The sequence below is a fragment of the Erpetoichthys calabaricus genome, chromosome 8 (genome assembly GCF_900747795.2).
Source record: "Erpetoichthys calabaricus chromosome 8, fErpCal1.3, whole genome shotgun sequence".
Classification (NCBI taxonomy): Eukaryota; Metazoa; Chordata; class Cladistia; order Polypteriformes; family Polypteridae; genus Erpetoichthys; species Erpetoichthys calabaricus.
In genome coordinates, this window is record NC_041401.2 from 2,300,540 (window position 1) to 2,311,827 (window position 11,288).

The 11,288-nt window shown below is 48.2% G+C and overlaps 1 protein-coding gene across 2 annotated transcripts in view; it reads left to right on the forward strand.

Moving 5' to 3' along the window:
* The window catches only part of nbeal1 (neurobeachin-like 1), a 175,053-nt gene extending 164,200 nt beyond the window's left edge, over positions 1-10,853 (forward strand). For both annotated transcript variants that reach the window (XM_028806166.2, XM_028806167.2), the window contains 5 exons: positions 3,358-3,474; positions 3,632-3,793; positions 9,029-9,177; positions 9,265-9,400; positions 9,760-10,853. In XM_028806166.2, the coding sequence (XP_028661999.2) occupies positions 3,358-3,474; positions 3,632-3,793; positions 9,029-9,177; positions 9,265-9,400; positions 9,760-9,858 (663 nt within the window). In that variant the 3' untranslated portion in view covers positions 9,859-10,853. The remainder of the gene's footprint in view (positions 1-3,357; positions 3,475-3,631; positions 3,794-9,028; positions 9,178-9,264; positions 9,401-9,759) is intronic.
* Positions 10,854-11,288: the final 435 nt, after the last annotated feature.

Below are 11,288 nucleotides of genomic sequence, written 5' to 3' on the forward strand. Positions count from 1 at the left end.
AATTTGAAGTACAAATGTGGCTTCTGCTCTCGTACGTCCCGTAAAAATGGTGGCTTCGGTCAGATTTGAATCTGTTATCTTGTACCGTTAGAAGTTTAATGGGTTTACGTCAAAAGCAATACAGACAATGAAACAGGGCTGGTGGAAGGAAACAACGGAGACAGCGGCAAACGAAAAAGGACTGAAATAAAATCCAAATAAATTGAAAACAATGGAAAGTCAAATAAAAAGTACAAAAAACCTCAAATCTAACCTTGCGATGCGTACCACACACACGTAACACACGACGGTAGTGAGCCGACCGAACGAAACTCGGCTTCACTTGTGGGGTTTTACTTCATTCACTCGTAAATTTGTGTATCGCCAGTCGTGTGATCAGCTGTAGCTGCCTTACTAAACTGCTATTGGTATGATTATTATTATTATGACGATGATGATGATGATGATTGACCTCCAAAGGTCATGCGAAAAGACCGTTTCCCCTCAGGGATTAATAAAGTGTATGAAATCAAATGCAAAATCAAAAAATGAAATGTTTACTATTTTCATTTGTCTACAGTGCCCTCTCACTCATACATTTGTTTTTGTGATTTTTCATACGTTGCGACCACAAGGGGGTGCCACTGAGCCCCAAACCCACGACACAGCAGTGCACCACACTGCTTCAGAATTCAAAGTAAAGATTCTCACAAGGCGTTTTCTCACAGTCCTCCCTCCACAAGTCAGCCGCTCTCACAACATAAATTACTACAATTCTTCTTCTTTCTTTGCCTCATGACTCTGTGTTAAGCGTCGAACCTCGGAATGCTTGTGGTGACCTTGAGGAGGCACTTCAGGTGCCATAGAAGAAGTAGGGAGGTCCTCCTCCAACAGCGGCCTCTATCGATACCCAGGGACCCCCCCCCCCAATAGGACTACAATTCCAAACTCCAACTCCCAAGCACCCCTGCAGGTGCCCTGACTTGGTTACCATAGAAGGACCACACTGCCACCTGGTGTATGGGGTATGGAATGACTCCGGATCCTCTGCTTTTCTTAGTTAGGTACAAATTTATTTCGTCGTTCCACCGGCCAGTTCACTTGTGTCATCGCATTGGCTTCCTGTCCGAGTAATGAAACATCCTCCGACCTGGCCTGGATGCCCATTCTCTTCCTACGTTTACACTTCTGTTTATTTATTTACTGTAAATTGTTTTTTTTTTAATTTTACCATTACAGATATACCCCAGAAGCCATAACCACACCATAAAGTTCTGACAGTGAATCAGGTTTTCCTTTAACTTATTACAAACAGCAATGACATTTACATGCTGCAGATTTATGTCACCCATGCATTGAATTGATTGTTTTGACTTCTGGGGTCGTTTTGTCCCCATTAATGTATTGTCGTGCCCTCTTTACAACACCAACACTCACAGCCACAGTGGCTGGCAGCCCGACTCCAGCTTTGTAGCGCTTTCTGACCACTTGAGTTGCGTTGAATGTTCATCCCGCTCGATCACCGTGTCTTTTTCCTTCTGCGCTCGTTCGCTCGTCTGTCCGCCGTGTCCCTTAGTGCCACTCTTTGTGTGCCCCACACCCCCAAATGGCATGGTGTCCGTCCGGGCCTCGTCTCAGCCCGTTAGTACTGTTTACTCGGTTCAGTGTTGGTATTGACAAATAACAACAAAAAAAAAGTGTCGGTCCAGTTTCATTTTTTTATAACGTCACTAAAATGTAATCAAACCCGTCAAAGCATTTTTTTTTTCTTTTTTAGATTTTGTGATTTTTGTTTTACTTATAAATACTGAAATTTCAAAATGTCCTTTCTTGCAGAAACCTACTGCTCTCTATGTATAATTTCTCCAAATTTCAAATTTTTAACTAAATAGGAAATAGTGAGGGAGTCCGTCAGTCAGTCAGCGTTGCATTTTGTATATAAAGATGAGCATTTTGCTCCAACACAATTTTGTTTTTCCTTTGGGCGCCGCCATTTTGCGGATTCTGCCATCGTGTTTCAGGCCGGGTGTGACTTTTAGGGTCACAACATTGAGGGGTCAGTTGTTGACAGGGTCAAATAATAAACACAGCAGCCATTTTGTATCCAAGTTTACGGATCCAACACCTTTCTTGGCGACTTTTGAGACCTTTATGTTTTCTTAAATCTTTGCTGTTGATTTTGATTTTCACTTTGGCTTTGCTGGTTTGATTCTCGGGTTTTGACCACAGCCGCTGTTTTGACTTTATGTTTATCTCCTGGTCCTTTACATAAAGATGAGTGAGTGGCGTCAGTCTGTCCCTGAAATCAGGAGAGCTCAGAGAAGAAAATGGTGACTTGTGGGGAAGAAACCTCCGAGGAAGACAGGAATCGTTTGTTCAATCAGCTTTTATTCGGTCACAGACGAGCGCAGATCAGCTTTATATTTTTTCCTCTCTCCCCCTTCCCCTTACTTATCGATATGTGTGATGTCGTTTATCTAAGCATTTCATCTTTTATTGCTCAAATCGGCCCCCCTTTTCTGTTTTGTGTACGTGTCAGATGGGCCCTAAAGAAGGAGAGGTCGTCTTTACTGTGCCTAAAGAGGACGTTGTCCTCTGCCAGCTTACTGCACCCGCCTGAATGAATGACCTGCCGTTACAGCAAAACAGCTTCGTCAGCTTTTAACTCTTAGTGACTTGCAAGCAGTTCATTTTTCTTTCCCACTTGCATAGGATGCGATTAAATCGGACCCTCACGCTGGAGTTAGTGTTTGTCTGCAGTGATGATGACGAGCGTGAAGGCGACTGCCGATACATTAATGCCAGCAGAGGTTACGTTGGCGACCGTGGGAGGCTTGTTGTGGGCCCATAAAAACAGAGAAGCAAATTCCGTGGTCTTGCAAGGCTCTGAGGGTACGGAGATGGTGTTCAGTACACAAGCCCATTATTGTGATGAACCTGTGGCAGTGCAACCGAGAGGACTTCAACTCCCAGCAGTCAACGGGTGTGTGCAGGAGCCAATGGCAGGAGGCCTCCGGTTGTTGGCCACTTTAAGGAGAATGAACCAGAGGCGTGATGCTGCTCAGACGTACGGAGCAGTGTGGCTTTTGTTTGCATGGTGCGTATCCGTGTGTCATGTGACTCATCTGATTCAGACGGCCGTATCCTAACGGCCAGCATTCCCCATAGCTGTTTTATTGGATATTCCACCTTAAGAAGATGTTTTGTGTTCAGTCAATGATGGACCACAAACAGCCTGGCAGCGTTTACCTCAAACCTCAAGTGTGACACGCTGGGTACGACGTTGGCATCGAGTGATCAGGCAGGTCTGAAACGAGTGGACAGCTGGAGGTGACTGACTGACTGAGTGTGCTGTGTTTCTGTTTTTGGTGTCATCAGGGTGGAGTAGCGGTGGGCCTGTCACCGAAGCCTTTACAGGTGCTGTATGGGCACACAGACGAGGTGTCAAGCGTTCACATCAGCACGGAACTGGACGTGGCCATCTCTGGCTCTCGGGTGAGTTTGAATTCACAGCTGAACTTGGTGGCTCTGCCCCGTCTCTGCAGGCCTTTCCAGCTCCTTCCTCTACCGTTGATGACCTCTCACGGTTTCTCTTGCTCTTTGTCTTCGGTCAGCTCTCCCCCGGGTTCACCTCTGTGTCTTTTCTCTATAGGACGGCACTGTCATCGTGCACTCCATCCGGAGAGGCCAGTACATGAGGACGCTGAGGCCGCCGTGTGAGAGTTCTCTACCGATGGCCGTCCATAACCTGGCCATGTCCTGGGATGGACACATAGTGGTCCACACTTCCATTGAAGGGAAGTCCAGCCTCAAGGTAAAGTCGAGCTTCTGTAGATTTCTCTCGTCCAACCTGAGGGTTTTTAGAACATTAAAACAATTTAGACGAGAACAGGCCGTTCGGCCCAATAAAGCTCCATTCAGTTCCATTCAGTACGGCCACCTTTACGGGTTTATGAGGGTCCTTGTTGTCCCATGTGGAGAGTCGAGTGAACTTCTTACTTGCACATGCTAAGCAACAGCCAACACGTCGACCCTCCCTGATGCCATCATTAGCGGGCATAACTGCCCGACCTTGAATCAGAAAAACGGAAATGTAGTCCGGTTGTACTGCAGCATCTGAGTGGTTTATGAGATGATGTCATGGGGTTCAAGCCGGGTGACGTGCTGTGTTTGGACTGGACGGGTGATCAGTGACCCCAACAAGGGGAAGGAAACACGGCCTGACACCTTAGTTCTCATCCTAATAAGGAAATTACCTACAGAGGAGTAAACGAACGCTTCAACGAGCCGCGACCGTTAAAACGTCACATCAGCCCGTCGTGGTGGTGACAGACGAATCGTTGAACTGCTGAAGATCCTGAGGCTCACGGTGACAACGTCATCTTAAACATAAAGAAGGCAGGCGGCCCAGACGTTAAATTCTTGGCTGTTATGTGTCCGTCAAACAGCAGCGCTGGTCAGGTAATCGATAACAGCAGTCGGCGCATTCCGTAAACATTTCACATTACAGGTTAATCGATAATCTGGGTGCGTCTTTAATCAGATAATCGATGTGTCTGCTGATGGGAGTCACGTCTCGGTTATTAAGTGCAGCACAGTCGGTGGACGTGTGTCGTGGTTAGGCCATCAGCCAACATCCCTGGATTCAGTTAAACGTTAACTTTGCTGTTTTTCAAGTCAGTTATTTCTAGTGCCACAAAAACTTGTGTTCTTAAGTAAAGCCGTTTTTATAAATTTTACAGACAGTTTGGCAAATACGTACTTCCTGATAGTGTAATTCTGTTTGTCTTCTACTATTCTAAAGTAAATGCGGAGCAGATCCAGCAAAGAAGTTAGAAAACGTACACACGTGTATGAAACGTCAGTACGACGCGACACAGGCAACCAGACGATGGGCAGCACGTGGCACGAAATATCAGCTAACATCGGTTTAAGTGTTGGCAATTGTATGGAAACATGGAAAAGTTTTATAGACAAAAAGTTTGCCTACAGAAGAACGCGTGAAGTGAGAGGAGCGGTGGGCCTGGAGGGCAAAAACTTTCTGCACTTTAATGGGGCAACAAACACCGCTGGCTAGCGCTCAGGTACGTGCCTGTGGTGCGACACGCCGCTTTCGATGGCGTAACTTACAGAATACTGACAACGTAGGCTCGACATGGAAATGGAAATTTAAATCGGCCTTAACTGTTATGGCGGCACTAGGAGTAGAGGAGCAGGAAGTGGGCACAGCGGAGACACCGCAGCAGCAGCAGCAGAGTGCTGACATGAAACTGAAAGCAAAGAAGAAGGGGCGGAGAAGAAGATGAAGAAGAAGAATTACAGCCGCGGCCCAATGTGTTGGTGTTCACCAAGTCTGCTGCTTCAGTGCTTTTAGATCTTTGTGTCAGATGTTCCTCTGGGATACTGAAGTAGAATGACGAGCAGTTCAGAAGTTTCAAAGGCTTTGATTGACAATGACATGAAGTTTATGTGACACAGAGTCCATATCTGCCGTGTTGGCCCTTCTTTCTTTTTCAAGACCTCTGCAATTCACCCTGGCAGGCTGTCTGTCCATCAACTTCTGGGCCAAATTCTGACTGATGGCAGCTGCCCACTCTTACAGAATCAGAATTTGTAGATTTTTGTTTCTCCACCCGAGAATCTTGAGGATTGATCACAAGTTTTCAATGGGATTAAAGTCTGGGGAGTTTCCTGGCCATCAACTCCAAATGTCGATGTCTTGTTCCTCAAGCCACTCAGTTCTTACTTTGGCCTTATGGCCCGGTGCTCCATCATGTTGGTCACCAAACTGTTCTTGGATGGTTCTGTTCTCGGAAGTTGTTTTGGTGCCATTCTTTATTGATGGCTCAAGATCTGGGGGGCACCACCACTGCAGAGCTGACTCAGGAATGGCAGCAGGCAGGTGGGAGTGAGGAGAAGATTTTTGGAGGATGGCCTGGTGGGAGTGAAGAAGGGCAGCAAAGAAGCCATCAAGGACAGACAGATACTCTGGGATTGGACTGCTGGGGTCAAGTCATTTTCTCTGATGAATCCCCTTTCTGATTGTTTGGGGCTTCCGGAAAAAATACAGGGCGTCCCACTCGGGAGTACAACTTTAAAAATGTGAATTACTCGTGAACGCGTGAACGTAAAGGCGAGCTGTAAGACCTGAACATACCTGTATTTAGTGGAAAACAAGTCCACATTACAAAAGTGCTGAAATGTCCTCCCCCCAACGTCCGCGCATAAGGAAATGCGACGCTCCATATTTGAGAATGTCCTCTGCAACATGTCACTGTCGATGGAAACAATTTCACGCTCGATGTTTGCTTTCAGTTGTTCGATGGCCCTGGGTTTGCTTGCATAAACCTTGCCCTTTAAATATCCCCATAGAAAAAAATCTGGGGGAGTTAAATTGGGCGATCGAGGTGGCCATAAACCTTTCGAGATCACCCTGTCTCCAAAAAACGATCGGATCTCTTCCATACTGGCATGAGAGGTATGGCACGTTGCCTCGTCCTGTTGCCCCGTAGTGGCGCCCGCTGTAGTGCCCGCCTCTTTATGACACAGAATCAATTCTTCATTAAATAAGGAATATTTTGAACCTTGTTGCATGATGATACATGCACACGTTGCAGAGTAATTCGCATTTTTAAAGTTGTACTCCCGAGTGGGACACCCTATAGAAGGTGAGCGGCGCTACCATCAGTCCTGTGTCAGGCCAACAGTAAAGCATCCTGAGACCATTCCTGTCACGTGGGGTTGCTTCTCAGCCAAGGCAGTGCAGGGCTCACTCACAATTGTGCGCTAAGAACACAGCCATGAATAAAGAATGGGACCAAAACATCCTGCGAGAGCAACTTCTCCCAACCGTCCAAGAGCAGTTTGGTGACCAACATGATGGAGCACCGGGCCATAAGGCCAAAGTGAGAATTAAGGGGCTTGAGGAACAAAACATTGATATTTTGGGTCCGTGGCCAGGAAACTCCCCAGACCTTTAATCCCATTGAGAACTTGTGGTCAAGAGGTGGCCCAGAAGTTGATGGACAGCCTGCCAGGGTGAATTGTAGACGTCTTGAAAAGGAAAGAAGGGCCAACACTGCAGATATGGACTCTGTGCCACATAAACTTCATGTCATTGTCAATCAAAGCCTTTGAAACTTCTGAACTGCTCGTCATTCTACTTCAGTATCCCAGAGGAACATCTGACACGAAGATCTAGAAACTCTGTGAAAATCAACACTTGGGTCGTTCTCCAAACTTTGGGCCGCAACTGTCCAGCAGTTGGAGACGAGTCCGAATGAAGATCAGAGTACCAGTAGGCAATGCATGACATCTTAACTTTGTTATATCAAACGTTGGGCAGCGTGCTCATCAAATGGCGACCTTTCGTAACATTGTGGAGATGACGACGGCAATCCCGACTCCCGGGGCCCCGCCCCTAGCAACCGTACATTGTGGTTAGCAACAAAACCACAAAATGGTGGCATCCTCCAAAAAACAAAAAATATAAATAACATTTAAGTATAAAACTTCTTACCGCAGCCTCTTGGAGAGGGAGGGTGAAAATCTCCCAGTAAATTCCCACGTTGAAAGGCCTATTTAGGTAAACGGCGTTACTCTTATAAACCTGATTTCTAGGAGGAATAAATAAATTCTAACCAGGAGAAAAGTCGCAGTCTGAAAAAGAATCGAGACCCAGCATTTCGACTGAAGCAAAAAAAGAAAACTAAAAGTCCAAAATACGCACACAGATTGAAAGCAGAAAGAACCTTTGAATAAAGAGATTTGAAAAGCCGCGGGACGACTGACGAGAGGGGATTTTGTATCAGCAAACTCGATTTCACAACTTTTATATTTCGTCACATCGTTAACCAAAAGTCACAACCTCCAACAACGGGAAGCCACAATGGTGGTGACTTGTAAATAAACAAAATGGCGACAAACGACGGACCGCATAACTGCCCGATTCAGAATGGGCAACCACTCAAAACCACAAAATGAGTTGAAGAACTCGTAGAAAAACACACAAAATAAAATAACTACATCCGTGGCTTGAATGACAAAGCCAGCTAAAGTGTCTTTCTAAAACACAAAAGCAGAACAAATACGGCAAGTCAACAGACAAAGAAGCAAAATGGCTGCCAACAGTGAACACGTCCAGTGAAGAATCCAGAAGTAGAAATCCGTCAAACTCACGACAAGCAGATCTCAAGCCTGCATTATGGCTGCTGACGCTCTGCTGGGCCCGAATGAGAAGGCAGTGGGCGGGCTCTGTAACTGTGACATCATGGCGGGGCCCCGCCTCTTGGGGGAGGTTGTGGGTGGAACCCCAAGGAAGAGTCGCTCCGCTACTGAAACACTCGGGCGGTCAGAATATGAACGTCTAAGGGAGGTCCGTCTGTCTGTCCGTCTGTCACACAGGAACTTGCGAAGCCCCAGGCCTTTGTTTCTTGATCTTGGGCTCATTCGATAGCTCCAGCTGCGTTTTACGTTAACGTGACCTCCGCCACGTCATTGGGCATCACGTCCTCGATATCGATGTATGCCAGGCTGACAGGAAAATCACAGCGACGTGTGCCCTTGAGAAGCGCAGACGCTCGCCATTGCTGACAAGTAAAGAGCGGTGGGAAGCTACTGGTGACGTTCACTCCGGGGGTCCAAGCTGCGGTGACCTCAGATAGCAATGAGGGACAGTGCAGCAACTTTAGCAGGGTGACCTGGGGTGCGGCGTTTCCTGAGAGGCTCACACACACAAACACACACGCTGCCTTTCTTTAGTGACCGGAGGTCCGAGTGTTTCAAGAAATAAAACAAACAACCAATGAAAAATAATTAAAAAATAACAAGAAAAGATCCATAAAACGGAACACAACCCTAAGACGGGTGAAGTGCGTCAGCAGTGTGGTGCCCCCTGAGGACTCCGCACCACCAGGGTGTGATGAGGGCCTGAGAAGCTCCTGTCGTTTTCCTTTTCAGGGCCAAGGCACTTGATTGCAAGTCTGTGGCGCACTCGCTAAGTCATGTGACGTCTGTCTGTCTGTCTGTCTGTCTGTCTGCCTCCCTCCAGGATAAGAATGCCCTTCACTTGTACTCGGTCAACGGCAAACACCTGAGCTCGGCCAGTCTGAAGGAGCAGGTGTCCGACCTGTGCATCGCCGGGGAGCACGTCCTTCTGGGCAGCAGGCAGGGCTTCCTCTCGTTTCGCGACCTCTACAGGTAACGCCAACGCAGACCAGGTCAGTCCATTTTGCAGTCCACCAGGGGGCGCCAGCTTCACGCCCGTCTTTGGTTCTCATTTTGCAGCCTGACTCTGAGCACGTCCCCCATCGACATGCGGGTGCCAGTCCACTGTGTCTCGGTGACAAAGGAGCACAGCCATACGCTGGTGGGCCTGGAGGACGGCAAGCTGATCATCGTGGGCATTGGACGGCCGGCAGAGGTAAAAGTGACCGCATTCGTTAAACCTGTCTGGGAACTGAGAGAGCCATTCTGCTGTCTGAAGTTGGCATCACGAGTGTGAACTTTCAAGTGACCATATTAATAATAAATTAGATAAGCAGTCCAGACTGGCTGTCCGGTGCGCGGGATTTTATCACATGTAGAAATATTTTCTCCCGTCTACGGAAGTGCATGCTGGGTAAACTGGCGAGTGAATGTGCCCATTTGATGGGGTTTGTTGATTCCTGCCAGGGTCGGCTCAGAAGTAAGAGGACTAGGAAATGGATGGCTGGATGTTGTTGAGTTACTTTCAGTTGTGAAAGGCGCTATATTAAATGCCCCCCTTTCTCGCCCTCTCAGATGCGCCCAGGCCAGATCACACGGAAGCTTTGGGGCTCCAGACGGCTGACCCAGATCTCGTCGGGAGAAACCGAATACAACACCCAGCATCCAAAATGAGGAGCCCGCCCGGCGGTTCAAGCCTTCTGTGGCCCCACCCCGATGGACGCGCAGGCTTCCCCGTGAATTTGCACTCGCCGGGTTTCGCTGTTGGGATGGCACTGAGCTCGCGGACGTCTCTGCCGTCGTGTCTTCAAGGAAAGCGTGGCCACCTGCTCGGGGAATGCTGGGCACCATCAGTGCCCACCGTGTGAGTTGATGAGCTGAGGTGTGGTTGGTGGCCAGTCGGAGGACCCCGAGAAGCCAGTCACTGGACTGAGGAGGGCGGGCCCACTGCGCCCGTCCACATGTAAATAGACTCCGGGGCAGATGGGAAGTGGGCTGCTGGTGGGGGGTTGAGTGTTGGTGATTTTTATATAAGAATTTACAAAATTATGCAAATGGGAAATTGTGAAAGTTCACCTCCAAATTACAGGTCTGTGCCCGTGGCCACCACGAAGGGTCACTACAGTTGCCTTCATCAAGTGGGACAAGCCGGTGGGGGGCGTGGGGTTTTCCATCTGCAGTGCTGGGCCCTTCTCAGAGTCAGGCTGGCATTGGCAAAGTAACTGCGGGCACACTGACCACCGGATCTCTGTAAGGCAGTGACTGGCCACTTTCTCAGGACAGGAGTGCCGTTTTACACCACCTAAAAGTGACCACTACTATTCTAGCCATTTCAGGACCCCACTGTCATATCCTTAATGACAAGTGAGGGGGGTGACTGGGGTACACTGACCAGGAGTCACTGGCCCTGCTTACACTACCATAAGGTGACCACTGCTGTCCCTCCCCTGCATACACAGCCTAAAACTGACCCTTAATGACACACCAGTGACGATTGTGAATGCCAGTGCACACCGTGACCTGAAGTCCACTACCATAAAGTGACCACAGCTGTCCTGTCCAGCTGTAAACTGACTGCTGTGATGAGTGTAACCAATAATGGACACAACGTCCTGATGTCACTGTCACCGCACACACACTACCCTGTACTGACAGTCCCATGATGTCCACTATTACCCAAAAGTGACCACACTGTCACAGCCTTGATGACACACTACTGGTGGCTGTGAATGGCAGTGGACACAGTGACCTGAAGTACACTAACCTAAGGTGACCACAGCCATCTGAACTCCTGATGTTAAACTCTAAACTGACCGCTATGACCGGTGACGAGTGTCACTAGTATTGGACACAATGTCCTGACGTCACTGTCACTGCGGCACACACACACACTACCCTAAACTGACTCTTAGTCCCTTGACATCCAGTAGTACCTAAAAGCAGCCAGCACTGTCACAGCAGTAGTGACACAGTAACGAGAAGTGACATGTCCTGCGGTCACCATCTCTGCATATGCTACCTTAAACTGACCGCTGCTGTCACAGTCACAACTCTAAAGTGACCACTGTGACATATCAGATCCGCTGTCCTGATGCCACCACCTC